Genomic DNA, 18,011 nt, shown 5'->3' on the forward strand with positions numbered 1-18,011 from the left:
GCGCGCCAAAGGCGCGCACCAGAAGCTAGCAAGCAAGCCAAATCGGGAAAATCAGAATGATACTACGATAGCCTATTCAAACCTTCATATTCCCCTCCCCGAATATGTCCGGCGCCGCTGATCTCACGACGTGGGGGAAAGAGGTTTATAGGTCAGCGCAAATGTGATGCATCCAATTGATTTTCGCCATCCACGCGCACCCACGGAGCTTTTACTTTTGGCGTCGTACTTTTGTTCAATGTCAGTGGGGAATTGGGGCGGCGCTTAGGTGTTCCAGCGAGGACTTTAGCCCCCTCGTCCGCCTTTCATCTCCGCGTGTGCATGATGATCTCCGGTGGTGGTACCTTCCGAACCACTCGATTGCAAACCCCTTTGGGTCGATCGATCATTGTGGATAGGTTTCAGCTTTCCTTCGCGGGCGGCAAGCCTGCGTGAGCGCCCAAAATGTAACAGTAGTGACAAGCGGCAATTAATAGCAACACCTGCGGACTAGCCTGGGAGACTAAGAAACATCCAAACCCATTCCAAATGTCTCTTGCTCACGCCATGTGGGGCGCGTTGCAGCGATAGTTCGGATCAGTCAAACTTATCCCCCCGTGAGTTTCCAGTTTACGGGGTCGCTGATCGTGACGAGCGTTCCTCAGTCAGGTGCCTCGCTTGGTATTCGACATACGTACGGTCATCCGGTACGTACGGAGCTCGCTCTACGTAAGCTCTCTTTCTCTCGCGTTTCCATTCCATCTAATTGGCTGCATGGATCACTGTATTACCACAGGTCCATGAAGCTGCTGATCTTGCGGATTGACAGCAAAGAACTGCTTTTTGGACCAAGTAGCTTTGGCCAAGAAGATCGCAGACTTCATAGATATGGATGGGGGCAATGGCTTGCAACATGTTCATGCACAATGGGTTCCTACGTAGAAAATAAAAATTTTCAACCACGTCAATTGAGTGAGGTTATCTTCATGTGAGACTCCGTCGTATATAGTACAACGTGCTTCTGGAGGTCCATTGTCCTATTTTTGGGATGGGCCTCAAGCGTGACCATTTGTCCCTGCACATCATCATATCGTCGACAGCTCTAGCTATCAAAAGGTGCCTGCCAATGGCACCAGATAACAGCTCCGAGGACCGGAATCAGGACGCTACCGGCTTGGAATTGTGACAAAATACAGCGTGAACACAGCTCCATCGGGATTTGGATCCGCCATGTTGCGGAGGTCGGGCTCGGGAACCTCGGGGACCAAAACTTTGAATCGGGTTAGCGTGCGTACCTTTGCAAATATAATCCAGCCTCTGGCGGCGTTCGTTGGTTACGTGCTGGGAGCTATCCTGCCCCAAGAACAGTGTGTTGTGCAGTATTCCGATGGCTGGGGCCATGTGGGGTGAGGAGAATGTACCGGTTCGGACAGGACGATCCTCATTTTCATCCTCGTGGAATAGATAGACAATGGAAGCAACAGATCCATCAATCACCTCGGTAGGCCGTGCAATACAAAGACCACCAAGACGTAAAATAAGCTCGCCCGTTTCCGATTGCGACCAAGCCTTCACCATGGAAATCCTGGGAACTGCATAAGCGCTGACATGCAGGATCCCCCGAACGGGTTCCGGGTCTGATTTTCCTTGCATTGGTTGCGAATCAGAGCAGAAATGTAGCAATTGATTGATGTTTGCTAACTATATACTAGAGACTTGAACATGGAAAGCCTCAAGTCGTGCGCTCGGTTCCTTCAAACTGCAAGTCACAAAATCAACACATGGACTCGCTAGTTCCACGTGGAGTGATACGTCCAGACGGTAGGTACTTTTGCTCTGTACAGTATACTTTACACGACGTATCAGTTTCAGTGACGAGAGGGTTCCTGCGCAGTACGACGTGTATACATCACATTTGCCGTGAGGAGACGCGGAGAAGTTCTGGCGTGGAGAGGAGAGCACGATGAGATGCTGCAAAACTTAAGATCTACCAGACTACTGTGGTAGTTTGCTTCCTCAGAACTATATCCGGACAGGCTCGCTCGAATGACTCTTGACTTTCCCAGTGCTTTAAATCCGGACAGCGGCCGATCCCGCGAGCGTAATCCGGGCTGAGGGAATGAAGTAAGCTCCGACTCCAATTACGATGTGGCATACAAAAGTACGTGTATGAGGGCCGTCTGGCCGGGGTTGGTTTCAGGTGCACGACCGATCTGATAAACAGAAACAAATGATCGAGGCGGATCGGTCGATCGGGAATGCTCTATGAGAGCTGAACATGTTATGTACAACTTTTATCATTATTAACGTGTAGCAATTCGCTAGCTTCCCACCCCCAGCATTTTGTTTACACATGGAACAACTGGGCTTGCTTCAAAAATTCCAGGCAACTTGCTCGGGAAACGATCGACGAAATGATTCAGACCTCGTGACTGGCCCCTTGATTCTGGGGATGAGACATGGAGATTGGCGGGGAGTATTTTGATTGTTCACCGCGAAGTGGTATTATTGCGTCACCGACTAATGATAATAATACCGGGTGTCAGACAGCCTACGACATATTATGATTGACAAACGGATCTAACCTTGCAGCACCCGCCACTGCCGCCCGTCCGATCTGATCTCTTGGGGGTTCCCGGCGATGGTTCGGAGTTTCCAACCAGGGCGAGGATCTGCTTCTCCATCAGGAGCCATTCCTCGAGTCTCGTGAGCGTCGTCTCTGCTGCTGATTGGACACACCGCTGACGTCGACGCATATCTTCACCTCTGGAGGCTGTCTACTTGAGTAATGCGCCATCAGCGGTGTGATGAAGAGTGACCGTGGATGTTTTGCTCGTCCCGCCAGCTTCTTCTGCTGCATCCCTTGCTTGTGGTCACCGCGTCATGAATACGTCCTGCGGCTCGCGAAGAGATGGCTTTGGGGCTGGAGATCCAGGAGGATTTCGAAGTTCTCGGTGGAAGGGATGGGCAGGATGCATGGACCCGACACTATGGGAAGCATGGACAGCGGCCGATCAATAGACATGATTTGGAATTCACCACGGGCGCCGTATTGACCGTGTTACATACACCTGGTACCGCCCCTTTCCGATTAGAGTTGTCCTCGGCCATGGCCTTGGAATTCACGATTGCCCAATAAGCAGCCCGCCTCACATCTTTATCCGGCGGTGCCAACAAGGGGCCACGATCGGGGGATATATTTTCCATGACCTGGGGCGGGCTTGCGGGCAAGAGGTAAACTATTGTACGGTCACAGGCGGCAAGGACCGCTTATTATTTTATTATTATTATTATCACCATTATTATTATTCATGGAGTCGACCACCAAAGAAAATGACAGCCGGGCGACGGCAACGGTTGGGAAGAAGCAAAAACGAGTCGGTCGCGGGCATTTTTCTGTTTGTGCCACTGTCCGTTCCCCCACCCGTACGTGCTGGCCACCAAGCGAATCATCTGGGCCAGGGACTCTGATTCGCTGCCAAGGATGGCCGCGGATCATCGCGATAGGACCGGGCAATGGTTTCGTGATCTGTTGTGGTTGACATATAGATGCGACAACCGTGGATGTCGAATTCATGATCCATGGGTACCTGCTGTATTGTACATCGGCGATCTGGGGATTGCGTCTCCACCGATTTGAAGATCGGACGTCAATAGAGTTTCAGTTGAGGCCGATGCCGCCCCTTGCGAGGATGATGGATTATTGTTCTGTCTTCCGACGATAAGTTCCATCCTCACGGAGTCAGTGTCTAGAAATAGTATAGATGGGAGCGAACTAGTCCAAGGAATGCCTACCCCATCTAGTGTCTTCTAGCGGTGTCCGTGTGGCGGTATTACGGTATCCTTCCGTCACGGAAAGAAGACCTGTCACCTCTGGGATGGATACATTATAAGTACATAATAGTCCAGGGAGGGGCAAGACTGGCCGATCCCCTTGATTATGTATGTATACCCCCCGGGTGCGCCATCGTAGTTCCCTATCGACCGTATCTCCCTCTTCCCTGAGCCAAGGCCCTGGGATCACTTTCCACCGCCGAGATCGACGGCCTTACTAGGGTGACTTTCAGCCACCAAACGACCGGCAATACGGTACTGGTAACAGTACGTCCTTTCCTGTGGTCCACCTCACCACACGAGAGGTACCAGGTACTCCCCCCCCCTTGGGCATCTATCTCTCCCCTCTATCAAGACCCGACAACTTCGGTCAACTCCAACAACCAGCCCTCGTCGACCCTCTCGCACCCTTCGTCTTCGCATCCAAGCTTGGGACCTGATCATCGTCGCCACTGCCCAGTTTCTGGGTTGAGCTGCTCCACCTCGGCCCGACCTCGCCAGCTTCCTTCTCCGCTTCCTTGTTCGAGCCTGTCGTGATCCACCTTCCGTCCCCCTGGGACCTCACCAAGACCTAGGCGACAGGGAAAGAAAGACTCACGACAAGCTTCCTGTGAGGCTTCCTCCGACAACCACCATCACCACCACCCTCTCTCCACTCTCCGCATTCCGCCGCAGTTCGCCATGACCATTTAAGAGACGAATGCGCATGACGACAGCTCAAGACCTGTTCCATGTTCGGGCCACCTCCCATGAATCGCATGCCCCCTCCTGATGCGGCGCCGCCCAGTGCGCATGCGATGCAAGATCCCTCATGGCGCGCATTTCCTCCCCAGTTCGACAGCCATCCAGACTCCCGCCGTCCGTCCAATGCTTCCCAGGGTCCGCTCCCACCCCAAGGGTATCCCGTCATGCCCAACCGTGAACTGCCGCAGTTACCCCCAGAAGGTCCATATAGTCGTCCCAGCAGCATACCCGCCCCGGGCTACCCACCACAGGACCCGAACACGAACTACCGACCATCGATGAGCGCAACGCCAAGTGAAACATCGCCTCATTCTGCTCCGCCAGACTATCGGGCCAGGGTGGGAGGATATGCGCCAGATCAAGCGGGCAACAGCGACCCGGCCGCGGCCCCAGGTGCCATTCCTTCGAACCCGCAATATGGGCCCGTAGTGGCCTCGATGCCGGGTTCCGTGCCGGGATCGTACGATCCTAGTTACTACGGCGCCACTCCTTTCGGAGCGCGGCAGCGCAAGGCCGCTCGAGCTACTCAGGTATTTGTTTTATGGAGCACACTACAGCACAACATTGGCTAACTCTTTCATTCACTAGGCATGCGACCAATGTCGATCGAGGAAAGCCAAATGCGATGAAGGGCGGCCAGCATGTAGTCATTGCAAGGAGAATAACCTCATTTGCGTGTACAAAGAAGTGCCACCTCACAAGTCTGTGGTTCCGCCTCCCCGTCTTATAGCGAAGTGCTAATCTTAGGTATTTAATGCAGACAAGAGAAAACGACGCAAGTACTCTTAGATCGAATCCTACAGCTCGAGGATCGCATGGAGGAGCGCATGACTCAGATACATACAATCACAGGAGACCATTCAAACCTACTTACCCAACTCCTCATGGGCCATTCGCCTTTCCCAGGACTTGTCAAAGACCGGGCTGTTCGCTCTACTCCGGTTACGGACCCAGTTATGAAGCCGGTTGCCGCCCCAGCAGAAATGGTTGACAACGCGTTCCTCCATACAAATCCGATGACGGGTCAGGTGGAAGAGGTAAAGATTGATGGCGATGGAGAACTTTCGATTCCAGTCGAACACACCACTGCGGCCCACAAGCTTCTGATGTGGCCAGGGATTAAGAAGCTCATCTGGCCCAATCAATATGACGAGGACTACGTCATGAGGTTGGAGGAAGAACGGGGCTTGATCAACATCTGGGGCCAGGGGGAGACCCTGGACACCGCAGACGACAGTGTACCATTGAGAAACCTTGCCCTGGGCCATACACTCTCCGACCCCGATATTCAAACTAGTTCAGGGCCACCAGACGAAGCCGAGGATGCTGAGATCACCGAGAATGGCTACTTGAATATTGACTCAGAAACCGTGCGTCGGTACTATTGGAGCTATATGTCCCGCATGCATATCTTACATCCCTTCCTTGAGATCGGACCACTCGCGCATACTCTCGAAGCCTTTGTTAGATGCCACTGCACCGATTACCAACGAGACGGCCCGCGAGGAGCGAAGCGGAAACGGTCGAATGAGAACATGCATGGCGCGAGAGGCGATACTTCTACCAACACTACTTCTGGGCGGCCCCGTGTTGGCAAGAACACTGAAAATGCTATCCTCCTCTTGGTTCTTGCTATCGGTGCCATTGCTGAGACCGATGGCCCGCTTCGTGGGCCAATCTTGAAAGAAAAGCCTGATTATCGCAAGGAACATATCCCTGGTCCGCCAACACCATCATCTGGCGGTACACATACGACCACTAACGGCATCCTTTCGCCCACAAATTCCGTCTCGACCCCCGTGGCATCGGCACCAATGTACACTCAAGGACCGCAGAATACCAGCCACTCCTTTCCCTCTGCCATCAATGACGGGCGACAGAGCAGCTTAAGACGGTCTATGTCGATCACCCGCGACTCCTCCGGAAACACGCGGAACTACCAAGTCATTCCCGGCCTGGCACTTTATGGATATGCCGCTGTAATCTTGGGTGCCGTCCAAGGCAGCTCTTCGCTGCCTCATGTCCATGCTTGTATACTCGCTGGCCTATACATGGGCCAATTAGCACACCCCTTCCAAAGCTTTGGATGGATCTACGTGGCTTCAAGGGCTTGTCAGGTGCTTGTCAGACCGTATGAACAACCGCTCTCCCTTGAAACTCTGCCAATGCTTACTGATCCTTTGCATTTAGAAAACGGTACGATAAGATGGAGGAAGGCCCACTAAAAGATCTGTACGAGTTCGCATACTGGACTTGTTTGCAGCTAGAGAGGTGCGCTTCGTTTCGACACTTAGGCCAAAGCTTAACGTGCTAACTTGTATTCTAGCGACCTTTTGGCTGAACTTGATGTTCCGGCAAGCGGCATCTCGCGGTCTGAATCGCGGATTCCAATTCCGAAAGGGAAATGGACGCTTGACATACCCAACGACTACCATAGCCCCGCTTCCCAGATGATGATGTTCTATTCCGCTCAAATCCATTTACGGAAAGTCCTGAACCGAGTTCATACTGATCTCTACAAAGTAGAGAAGCCAGGCCAAAACCGATGGTCGTCTAGTGTGCAAGGAGCTCTCAGCATGAACCTTGATCAATGGCGCCGGAGTCTCCCGAAACCTTTAAGTTGGAACGATGGCGATCCGCCAGCCACGGATATTAACAATGCTCGCATGCGAGCCAAGTACTACGGTGCCCGGTATATCATCTTCCGGCCTCTGTTATACCGTGCTCTTCACTATGGCGCCAGCAATGTGCGATTGGGCTCGGGCCCTACCTCGATCGACTCGCCAACTATACCGCAAGCGCAACAAATGTCGCCGTCGGTAACCTACAACCAGCGCGCCCCAGAAATGGCGCGGATGGCTAGTGACGCGGGTGCACGATTTGCCAGCACTTGGATGCCGCCCCAGTTCAACCAGCGTGATCTTCCCTATAAACTGCGAAATGCCTGCAAGGCCTGCATCCAGTCAGCGATCTACAGCACAGAAGCGTTTGACGGCCTTCCAACTCGTCCGGTGGTGACTAACATCTTCGGGACTGCTCATGCGTAAGTTGCTTGTTTACTCCACTCCACTCCACTTCTGTTGACTCTTGGCAACCTTCAGACAATTTGGCAATATGCTGGTTCTGTCCGCTACGTACATGTCCTGCCTCCAGGAGCTGGTCCCTAAGGAGAAGTTCGAGCAGCTCCTCAAGCGGACGATCCGGTTTTTGCTGGCAAATGAAAACATCTCACCCAGTCTAAGAGCCGATGCGCGCATTCTCACGGAAATCTACCACAAGATTTTCGGCCAGCCGCCCCAGCTGGGCCCTGTTGGGTATGGGGCTTGAAGGGAGATAGATACCCGTCTTGCCCGTCATGTATTTGATCGTTCTAATTCTTTAACTGTATTTTTCCCCCTGGAGTGTTCTATCGGCGCGGTGGCCTTTTGGGTCCTTGTTGTCGCGTGCTCTGATCGCGCAACCGGGCGGTTGTTGGGAACTTTTTTTTGTCTTTTTGCACTACATTCGGGTGTGACCGACAAGAACGGCGATTCTTGTGATCTGTCCATGGGGAGTTCCAATCAGCCATACATTGCATCTTCATATCATATTTGTCTGCCTACCCCGTATACTCCTTTGGCTTTTGGGGTTCTGTTCTGTTGGTCGGCTACGGTGTTTTTGAACTATACCTCAATGAACGTGTTTTTGCTTTTTCCTCCACTCGGACTGATTGTAACAAAAACTGGATTCTCTCTCTTCTGTTCGAGTTGGGGCCAAAAAGCTCCTCTCCAACATAGGAAGTGGGGGTTCGGCCCAGGGCAAATCGTGGAACCACTGTTGTGCTTGGCGGAATGACGCAGATCGATCTTCTTCTGTCAAAACCCACTTCTTTCTGTGGGGGATGTCCCGTCGTGGTGCATTTCACATTATACGGGCCGACCTATCACAGCCCCAGTTGCGGCGCTCTGGGTGGTTTTCGCCCCAAAGTCCCAGATCCATCGTGGCTCAGCCTTAAATAGAAACGTCTCTATTACGTGGCGATGCAGTGCTGGGCTGTGAGTTGATTCCAATCAAAGAAGATCTGGGTCAGGGGGGACTTAAAAAAGAGGTCAGTCTCGCTGGAGTGCTTCTCATCAATTCCCTGAGAAGCAGCGACAGAAGAGAACAGACTAGGACAGACCAGTTCCTTCAGCTTGAGCATCACAAAATCTAAAGCAACACATTTGCCAGCCTCCTGTTATCCATCCTACAGACCAGACTAGTCAACAACAAACCACCGGTCGCCCATCCCCGGCCGTCAAGCACGAACCCGACAACAAACCATCACTCGCACAACCAACACAACATGGACCCACAGGCCCAAAAGCCGTATGACCAGGGATCTATCCCTTCCTCCAACGCCAAGGACTACAATACAAATATGAAGGATGCGGAGGAGGGGCAATATGTCCGGCCTACCCACCAAGAGATGAACTGGTCCTTCGCGGCAAATGCACATGAGTGGAAATACGGGTCAAAGACGAGGGTGTTGAAGTATTTCTTTGGGTATTTTGCGCTTGGGCTGCTCATCGGCGGCATTATTGGGACGATTATTGCGGTCGTTCGGATTTACGCATTCCATGATTAAGGGGCTTGGCTTGGTGTTATCATTGCTGCGTCTACCATCTGTACATTATTATCTGCCTAACTCCGTTCAATGAGAAGAGAGTCTAACCGACGAGTTAGATAAGGTCAGCTCAGCATAAGGAATAATGTAGAACGAAGTGCACCGGGCGGACCTCGGCTTCCCCGCATTGTAGCTCATGTTAGGGCTTGGATATCAGGGGGTTATATGATGACGTTGAGACTCGCTTCCTTCGCTGACATCTTCAACCATACAATTTTTTTAGCTGCTGAATATGGCTCCAGAGGCAAAGAAATGGTTCTCGAGGGAAGGTATGGCTGCTCGTCCTCCCAGTTTTACGAGTTTCGCTCACCTTGAATATTTGCAGGCTTCACTGCCGATGTGGTAGTCAAACTCGTCAACCGCACCGTGCTCAGCCCCTGGAAGGTGGTGCCATTGCTGGTACTAGCCCAGTACACAACCAAGGGTCGTGAGCTTCTCGAGTCGCGCCCGCAATTGCTCAAGGCCCTCAAGACGTTCGCCTTCCTGGCTGTCGTCCGCCGGCTCGGGGCCTGGATGGACCGCCGCGCCGTGAACAACGGGGTCAAGGACTACTACAACTGGGACCGCGAAGTGGTCGTTCTGACCGGCGGGAGTGGCGGTATCGGATTCCGGGTCGCGAAACTGCTGGGTGAGCGCGGCATCAAGGTAGCCATCCTGGACATCACGCCGCCGACCGAAACCCTCCCCAACAGCGTGCGCTTCTACGAATGCGACATCACATCCACCGCCAACATCGCAGAGGTGGCTAATGCAATCCGCGGCTCCTTCGGCAAGCCGACCGTCCTGATCAACAACGCCGGCATCCTCACGGCCAAGACCATCCTCGGCACCACCGAGGCCATCACCCGCAAAATGTTCGACGTCAACACCCTCTCGCACTACTGGCTGGCGCAGGAGTTCCTGCCGGACATGATCGCCAACAACCACGGCATGGTGGTGACCGTCGCCTCGCAGGCCGCATACGCCGTCACCGCCAACATGGTCGACTACTCCGCCTCCAAGGCCGCCGCGGTTGCATTCCACGAGGGACTTGCCACCGAGCTGGTGACCCGCTACCAGGCCCCTCGTGTGCGCACCGTCCTTCTCACGCAGGGCTTTGTCAAAACGCCCCTGATCAATGACCTCACTCCCGAGGATACCTGGATGTCCCCGCTGCTGCACCCGCAGACCGTCGCCGATGAGCTGGTCAAGCAGGTGCTCACGGGCCAGAGCGGCCATATTGCTGTCCCTATTGTCGGGGGTTACCTGGGGAAGCGTCTGCGCGGTGACCCGCTCTGGTGGCAGCATTCGCTGCGCTGCAGGTTGGAGAAGCTGATGCGGGCGTCTTGATTGTGTTGCTTGGAAGCGTACATGGTAGTATACCTTGGTTTGGTCATAGTAATTATATTTATCTGTTTCGTTGTGCCATTCATAAAAGGAGTATGGGATATATACACCGCCTCTCTATACTCTGATCAAAGATCAATGGAAATGTATTCATGGACCAGCTGCCAAGTATCGCTAGCCGGATCGTGCTTGTTCCGCGAGAATCGCAAAAACGCTTGATCCTGGTTGTGACTCCACTTCGCAATCTCTTCCTCGGTTGTTCCGGGGGAAACCCGTCTCGGGCTCGAAAGACAGTGACGGGTCCAAGGCGTGCCTCTTCTGGGATGGGTGTGTTGGATGATTCCACTGTCCCGGAATTGGCCGTTCCTTGCACGGCCTTCACCGCCAACGTCTTTTCTACCACCACCATCTTTTCGATAAAGGTTGTCGCGTGCGTGTTCTTGTAGAACCCGTGCACGTGCGGCGTTCGACGCAGCAGGGCTAGTGCTGTGCGTCGGAAGCCGGGATCGCGGCATCTGAGACAGGTGAACCAAAGCGGACCGGCGACGCTGGCATCAAACGTAAATGGTGGTTGTGTGCCGTCTGATCGCGCCGAAGCGTCAAGAGCGATCCGGGACTGCTCAATTATAGTTTGGAAGTTTGGGAGATAGGCGTCAGTTAGGATCTCTGATCGCGACGTTACGCAGGTCGCGAGCAGGACAAGCAGTGTTTCGTGATAAGCGACAAGAAGGGCACCGGTGCCAATCTGTTGCGGTGATAAAACGTATTTCGTGCCAAGAGACCCCATCAAGTCTGTAAAGGCAGTGTGCCATTTCCTTAGCCTGGTTGACAGGGCTATCTGTTGAGCTTCCAATTCTGGGGACACGTGAGAGACATGAGATTTTCGTATATATTTGACACAGGTGCGTTGAAAGAGCTGGGCTTCTGTGCCGAGGAGGACCATGGCGTCCCGAGCGGACTTGAGAGAGACAAACTCATATGTCTCCTCAGTGTCCAACAGCAACGTGCGCACTGGGTTGCTGGAAATGGTGGGGGCGATTGCTCCTAGACGGATGAAGATCGGAACAATTGTATCCTCAACCAAGAAAGCGTGAGCAGCTGACACGACGCCGGCAGATGCCTGAGCGCGCAAAGTGTGAATGAGATGCACGCCCTGACCATAAAGCTGCAATGCCTCCTCTACACCTCCCTGGAGGGCTTCAATACAGATAAAGAGCACACAGCTGACCAGCCCAACAAAAATGTCGACGTCACCGCGCTCAATGCGTTGACGAATGGCAGACACCGAGCGCGAATACCAGCCAATGGCGTCCCGGTGGTTTTGATTGAGCGTGCAGTGATCTCCCTGGCGTACGAAGGCGATATCCGGGAATGGCTCGGGACTCTCAAACAGAGCAGAAATGGAGTTGATGGCATCCCACACGGCGGGTTCGCTCCGACAAACCTGCGGGACGATGGTGCGCCAGAAATCAACGTCCAGGTCGCCGCCCACGGACGGTGCGGCCTCCTCAAAATAGTAAGCAAAGGCACGGCGTTCTCGCCATACTGTGTTTGGCGATAATGAAAGCGGGCTGGCGGGTTTGGGGGAGATTGTTGTGCCTTCGTATTCGCACTTGCGGCCAGTGTTGCTGCATCGAAGACAGCTTGGCTTCTCTTCTCCGCACTTAACTCTTCGAATCCTGAACGAGCTTAATTTTTGCTCCCTTTGACGTGAAAAGGACACCTACTTGCAAGTCTTGCATCCTAGTTTTGATCTCGGAGGACGGAGTGAGCTAGTCGTCACAAGGGCTGATGGAGACATATTGGCGGCATTCCAGGGCTTAGGAGCCATGCGTTCATGGAGGGCGCATCGTGTGGTAATCAGCGAAAGTGTTTCAACCGATATCCCTGCTCGGCAGGACCTCTAGCTTTGCATTGCGGGCGATAAGCGAAGCTTCCAAAGGGTGCAGCTTGGAAAGGCTCACATCATCATGTGTTTTTTTGAGAGCATCATGTGATCCAGCCGTTCTATGTTGGACGAAAAGTATTGCCTGAGGCATCAAACAAGCACTTCAGCCGTGGCATCGTTGTCTAATGAGCCGAAGGCAATATCTACAAGCCGCGGGAGAATTAGATCCCGAAGATTATGGTGCTTCCAATAAGAGGCAGACTATGCGAAGAATACAGAAGGACCCAAGCAGTATAACCATCCCTCAGGTACACATCCAGGTTAACCTCCCGCGTCCCAGCCCCGTGATTTTCGAGCGGGCCAGGCCACTTCACCGACTGATGTCGATTCGATTCGCCCATCTCGCTCGGTTCTTTTCTCTTGTGTTAATTCACTACCGACGGACTTCTCTTTCATTTTTTTTCCCTTTTCCCATTTGTCGCATCTCTTCCATCTCACCCGCCAAGCCCCGAGCCAGCTGAATCGCTTAGTGCCGACTAGAGCGGTTCGTTCGTCTCCACGAGGATCCACGGCTCGGCTTGTTTACTTTTCCCCAGCCCCAAAACAACAATAACAAGCAGAAGATTTCCTAACTATACCCTCATCCTCTACCCCATTATTACCCACCACTGGTGATACTCAACACCACATTCTTCCCCTCCTCCCACATGGTGGCCTGTGCTGTCAGGGCATTCCTGTAATTCATCGCCCGTGAACCATGTTCAAAGCCCTGATGGGCGGGGGCAAGTCGGCGTCCACTTCGGACGTTCGCAGCTCCGGCTCCTCCAAGGGCAGCAGCCGTCGCAGGACCGACTCAAAGTCCAGCCGCAAATCCTCACGGGGTGACGACCGTGACCGCGGCTTGGGCGATCTGTCGGCTTACGAGCCCAGCGCCGCCGGCGACTCGGTTGCATCGACGTACGTGACGGCCGAACCTGAATCCATTGACGCTTCCGATTCCGTTATCATCGACCGAACCCCCAAGCGCAGAGACAGTGATCGCGACAGCAAGAGCTCCCACCGGCGCGACCGTGACCGATCCGCCAGTCGCGAAAGAGAGAGACGGAAGAGCCGGCGCTCAACGGAAGATTCAGCCAAGGGAGATAACGAGAAAGACCGGGATGAAAAGCGCGATCGTCGTGAGCGCCGTCGCACCAAGTCTGGAGATCCCTATGGGCCATCCACCTCCATGCCCTCCAGCGTTCCCAGCGCCCAGTTTGCCGCCGACATCGCGGCGCCAGGATTCTCGCAATTCCCCATGCAATACGACAATGGCATGCCTTCGACTCCTGGCAATGGCTCCTCACCGGCACCATACGATCCGCATGTACAACAGCAGTTCCCTGGTCAATTCCCCAGCACGATCGCGGAGCCGTATCTTTCCAACCCTGCCGGCGCTGCTGCAGACTACTATGGCGATCAAGGACAGTCGGTCGCTGAGCAGCCGGGTGTCAGGCCAACGCCTCCTGCAGTGATCCCCAACAACCAAGCGCATTTGCAGTCTGCATCGTCCTCGGCGAATCCCCCTCCCGAACCGAGCAGCGTTGGCCAAGTTGGCGCAGCTGCGGCATATTATGCCGCTGAAGTTGATGAATCGGAATCACAAGTCCAGCCGCAACCAACTTCTTCTTCCAAGCCACCGACGGCCTCGAAGCCTTCGAAACCAAGTAAGCCGTCAAAACCAAGCAAGCCTTCGTCATCAAGTGCAATTGCTGCGGGAGCTGCCGGGGTGGCCGCATACGGTGTTGGCACCGAGCTGCTCTCCCATCATGAGACAGGATCTTCCTCCATGACATCTGTGCCACAAACCACCTCATATTCGCAGCCGGCTATGACAAGTTCGAGCAAGCCTCCCCTTGGCCACTCCCAGAGCATCGGCCCTGGCATTGGTCTAGCAGCTGCTGGTGCCGCTGCGGGTTACATGATGGGTCACCACAATCACTCGTCAAGCCCGGCGCACTCCTCGCAGTACACATATCAGAACTATGAGGAATCATCTCAAGGCGGTACACCATATGGCCCCCCTGGCCCCAGCGGCGGATATCCTTACGGAGCCGGCTCACTCGGATTTCAACAACGACAGCGTGGCCCTCTGGGGCGACTTGTGGATTTCTGGCGGGACCCATATGGCGTCGGAAGATTTGAGGATTATACCCAGACGATCGGTGTTTGCAAGTACTGCTTTGACCCAGGCACAACGTCTCTTGATGCGCCTCGCAAGCACCACTATCACCGCCACCATCGCCATTCTGCCGACCGCTACAGTACCGGCAGCTCGTCGAGGGTAAACAAACTCAGCCGTTACCAGTCTTCTGAAGACGAGAGTCGCCGGCGCAAGAAGTCTAAGAAATCTTCTTCCTCATGGCTGCCAGGCATGCTTGCTGGTTATGCGGCAAAATCACTTTTTACGGGCAAGGACTTTGAGGATTCCTACAGCGTCCGCCCCAACCGAGCCTCTGACGATCGTCCGGCTTCCTACCACGGCGAACGCCAATCGGATGCCAGCTACACATCGCGCGGAGTTGTTCGTCGTTCCGCTCGCAGTCCGGCAAGAGGTCATCACTCCGACACTAAACAAACAGCTTACGTTGAGCGTTCCCGCCGAACCAGATCACGGTCCAGGTCCTCGTCTCGATCCGGCCACCACTCGTTTGTGAAGGAGGCAGCCTTGGGCGCGGCAGTAGGGTCGGCTGCATTGGCCGTTGCTAAGTCGCGCCAGCGAAACCGCAGCCAATCTCCTGCTGGCAGATCCCACCACCGAAAAGAGTCTTCATCCGATTCATCTTTCCTCGACGTTTCACGCAAGTCCGTTGGTGGCGGTATTGGCTCGTTCTTCACCGCATCATCCGAGAACCGCAAGACTCGACGACCCAAGAAGCGCAGGGGGTTCTTTTCTTTCAACATTTCGTCATCCTCCTCGCTTGATGATGATCTCGCCTTTGGCTCCGGCTTTGCAAAGAAGTCCAAGTCTCCGAAATCCAAGAAGAAAGGCAAGAAGAACGAAGATGTGGATGCTGCGCTGCTGGGTCTGGGTGCTACGGCAACCGCCCTGGCGGCCTCATCTCATGGCCGTAGCAAGAGTACCGGTCAAATTCTCGCAGCTAAGGAGCATCGTTCGCGCCATTCTGCCTCTTCTGCTACAAATGATGACGGGTGGATCGATGCCGAGTCGGAGGACCAGTCTTCGTCCAGTGTCAGCTCTAACCTGGCATTCGGAGGAAGTAGTGCCGAGTCTGGCTCTGATTCGAGCGGCGGATGGGGTTGGAGATGGGGCAGCAAGAAGAAAAAGAAGGAGAAGAAGTCAAGTGCCGCAGATACTGCCCTCGCAATTGGCGCTGGTGCTCTGGGCAGTGCTGCGTTGGCTTCTGTCGCTCGCAAGAAGGATAGCAAGGCTTCTAGCAGTACCGGAAGCCTTCAACAGGTCTATCCGGTGCCAACTTCCGATCCTTCTCGCTTTGATGTTGCCAAGATGTCTCCGTCCGTCATGTCCGGTGACCAGACACCCCTCGTTCGCCCCGGACCCATCCCGCTTCAGCAACCACAGCCCGTGAGTCCAGTTTCTCAGGCTGTATACACCACCCAAGGCAGCCTTCCCGACACGATTCCAGCATACAGTGCCCCTCCAGTTCTTCCCATTTTTGCCAATGATTACGATCGATACGACACCACCTTTCAGTATCCGCGGGATGACGCCGCGGTTCCACCAGACGTCGCTTACACTAACCGTGACCCCATCGGTCCTCTGCGCCGACGTGACTCTTCGCCTGTCCTCCCTACGCAAAAGAGCTCTACATCTAGCCTCAAGCGCCGGTCAACAACCAAAGACCAAGCTTCTGTCTCTTTTGACCTCACCGAAGAGCAGATCGTACAAGAACGTCGTCGCCGGGGAAGGAAGAGTCGAGATGAGTTCGAAAATGAATCAGAGCAATGGATTGACCGGGAAGACGAGCTGTCTCGCCAGGATTCCGACCAAAGACCCCGTCGCCGAAAGGATCGAGAGAGCGATTCTTCATCCTGGATTGAAGCCGCTGCGGTAGCTGCCACAGGCGCGGCTGCTGTCAGCACAATTTACTCTCACAAAGCTGATGATGACGAAGCTTCTGAAGCCAGCCAGCGCCGAATCGATGAACGCCGCGAGAAACGCCGCGCTGAACGACGCCGTGTCTCCGACAGTGAGCCTGAGGTGGCCATTGTGTCCAAGACTGATGTTCCCGAGGAGAGCTCGCCAAGGTCTGAATACAAGGAAGAACGGAAAAAACGCTCCCCTCGCCCTGCACCCGTACACGAGGACTATGCGGAGTTTTTCGCTCCCGAGGGGGTGCGGCACAGTTCTGACAACAGCTCGCGCAATGCATCCGGTGGGATGCCGATGATTGTTGAGATCGAGCCCGCCGCCGACCGATTCGAGCGCGAAGCACTGGAGGCTACAAGAGAACCCTACGAAGGCCGCGATCAGCTCCCTTGGCCCGTACCTCGACTGAACATCATTGAGCCCACTCCTCCCCACAGTGTTAGCGGATCTGTTCGAGATGCGACTTCCCCCACTGTTGAGCCTGTGGACAAGTCCTATGGCAACAAGCAGCGCGACCACCAGACTTATGAGTACGACATTCCTTCGTCCTCCGAGCAGGATCCGCTTGAGCAGGAAGCCGCTTCGCCAAAGGGCATGTCCAACGATGTCAACACCAAATCCGACTATGGCGATGATATTGAGTTTGCTGCAGCAGTCGCCGCTGCAACCGAAGCGGCTGGGTTTGATCCTTCCATGGTCACTGATAACCCAACCTACCACACGCGAACTTCGCCCCCTGGATCTGAGGATGAGGACGCATTTACCATGTCCAAGCCTGAACAAGCTGAGAGCAGGGAAACCGAGCAGACAAATGGCAAAGAAGCTAAGTCGAGCGACGACGATGTCTTTTTCATGCCGGGTGGGTTTGATGTGGACGATTCCCAAGACATCCCTCGGCACGACACTCGATCTGTCTACTCCGCCCCTGCGGGACAGCCCGAGACTCCCACAAAATCCAAGAAGTCCCGGCGAAGCGGCGAAGCCGTCGACTTGACCCAGGATACTGCCACGCCCCCTCCTGTCGATGACAATGACGGTGGAAGTAAGAAAAAGAAAAAGCGGCGCTCTAAGCGTGATAGTGGTATCGACGACGCAACTTCAATTGCCTCTTCACCTGCCCGGATTGAGGAATCCAGCGAGAAGAGTCGTCGCAAGAAGCGGTCTTCCAAGAGCGGCGATGGAGACGATCTGTATGATGCTTCGGACAAGGACATGGGCACTAAAGATTATGTGGATCTGGAGGACTACAGATCGGAAAGGCAGCGCGAGAAAGATCGACGACATGGATATGACGAGGCGATGGAGTCGGGAGACCAACAGGACTATGAGAAGGTATAGCATTTGAATTTCCCTTTTTTGTTTCTTTCTCTGTGATTTCTTGTGAACCTTTTGTACACTGTTATTTTGGCACATAGTTTTTCATTCGCGATGGCCTGCGTCCAACTTGTCCACCCGCAAACAAAAAAAGAATCTGTACTAAGTGT

General features: G+C 54.1%; 7 protein-coding genes across 7 annotated transcripts; 5 read left to right on the forward strand and 2 right to left on the reverse strand.

Annotated features, from left to right (window-relative positions):
• Positions 1-1,145: 1,145 nt before the first annotated feature.
• On the reverse strand, positions 1,146-1,632 carry N7510_008732 (uncharacterized protein; the record flags this gene model as incomplete). The annotated part of the gene is made up of 2 exons (XM_056980657.1): positions 1,146-1,249; positions 1,401-1,632. The coding sequence occupies 2 exons, from the start codon at positions 1,630-1,632 to the stop codon at positions 1,146-1,148; spliced, it is 336 nt and encodes a 111-aa protein (XP_056830866.1).
• Positions 1,633-2,890: 1,258 nt separating this feature from the next.
• On the forward strand, positions 2,891-3,118 carry N7510_008733 (uncharacterized protein; the record flags this gene model as incomplete). The annotated part of the gene is made up of 1 exon (XM_056980658.1): positions 2,891-3,118. One exon carries the CDS (start codon positions 2,891-2,893, stop codon positions 3,116-3,118), a length of 228 nt encoding a protein of 75 aa, XP_056830867.1.
• A 1,453-nt stretch (positions 3,119-4,571) lies between these two features.
• Positions 4,572-7,884, forward strand: clcA (putative C6 finger domain protein; the record flags this gene model as incomplete). The annotated part of the gene is made up of 5 exons (XM_056980659.1): positions 4,572-5,087; positions 5,361-6,688; positions 6,748-6,828; positions 6,884-7,600; positions 7,659-7,884. 5 exons carry the CDS (start codon positions 4,572-4,574, stop codon positions 7,882-7,884), a joined length of 2,868 nt encoding a protein of 955 aa, XP_056830868.1.
• A 997-nt stretch (positions 7,885-8,881) lies between these two features.
• N7510_008735 (uncharacterized protein) lies at positions 8,882-9,163 on the forward strand (the record flags this gene model as incomplete). The annotated part of the gene is made up of 1 exon (XM_056980660.1): positions 8,882-9,163. One exon carries the CDS (start codon positions 8,882-8,884, stop codon positions 9,161-9,163), a length of 282 nt encoding a protein of 93 aa, XP_056830869.1.
• Positions 9,164-9,434: 271 nt separating this feature from the next.
• Positions 9,435-10,531, forward strand: N7510_008736 (short chain dehydrogenase/reductase family protein; the record flags this gene model as incomplete). The annotated part of the gene is made up of 2 exons (XM_056980661.1): positions 9,435-9,471; positions 9,528-10,531. The coding sequence occupies 2 exons, from the start codon at positions 9,435-9,437 to the stop codon at positions 10,529-10,531; spliced, it is 1,041 nt and encodes a 346-aa protein (XP_056830870.1).
• A 171-nt stretch (positions 10,532-10,702) lies between these two features.
• On the reverse strand, positions 10,703-12,359 carry N7510_008737 (C6 zinc finger domain protein; the record flags this gene model as incomplete). Its single annotated transcript, XM_056980662.1, has 3 exons — positions 10,703-10,742; positions 10,801-12,156; positions 12,256-12,359. 3 exons carry the CDS (start codon positions 12,357-12,359, stop codon positions 10,703-10,705), a joined length of 1,500 nt encoding a protein of 499 aa, XP_056830871.1.
• An 814-nt stretch (positions 12,360-13,173) lies between these two features.
• On the forward strand, positions 13,174-17,865 carry N7510_008738 (uncharacterized protein; the record flags this gene model as incomplete). The annotated part of the gene is made up of 1 exon (XM_056980663.1): positions 13,174-17,865. The coding sequence occupies one exon, from the start codon at positions 13,174-13,176 to the stop codon at positions 17,863-17,865; it is 4,692 nt and encodes a 1,563-aa protein (XP_056830872.1).
• Between the last annotated feature and the right edge of the window lie 146 nt (positions 17,866-18,011).

The sequence above is a fragment of the Penicillium lagena genome, assembly GCF_028827675.1.
Source record: "Penicillium lagena strain IBT 129212 chromosome Unknown utg000006l_segment0_segment0, whole genome shotgun sequence".
NCBI lineage: Eukaryota > Fungi > Ascomycota > Eurotiomycetes > Eurotiales > Aspergillaceae > Penicillium > Penicillium lagena.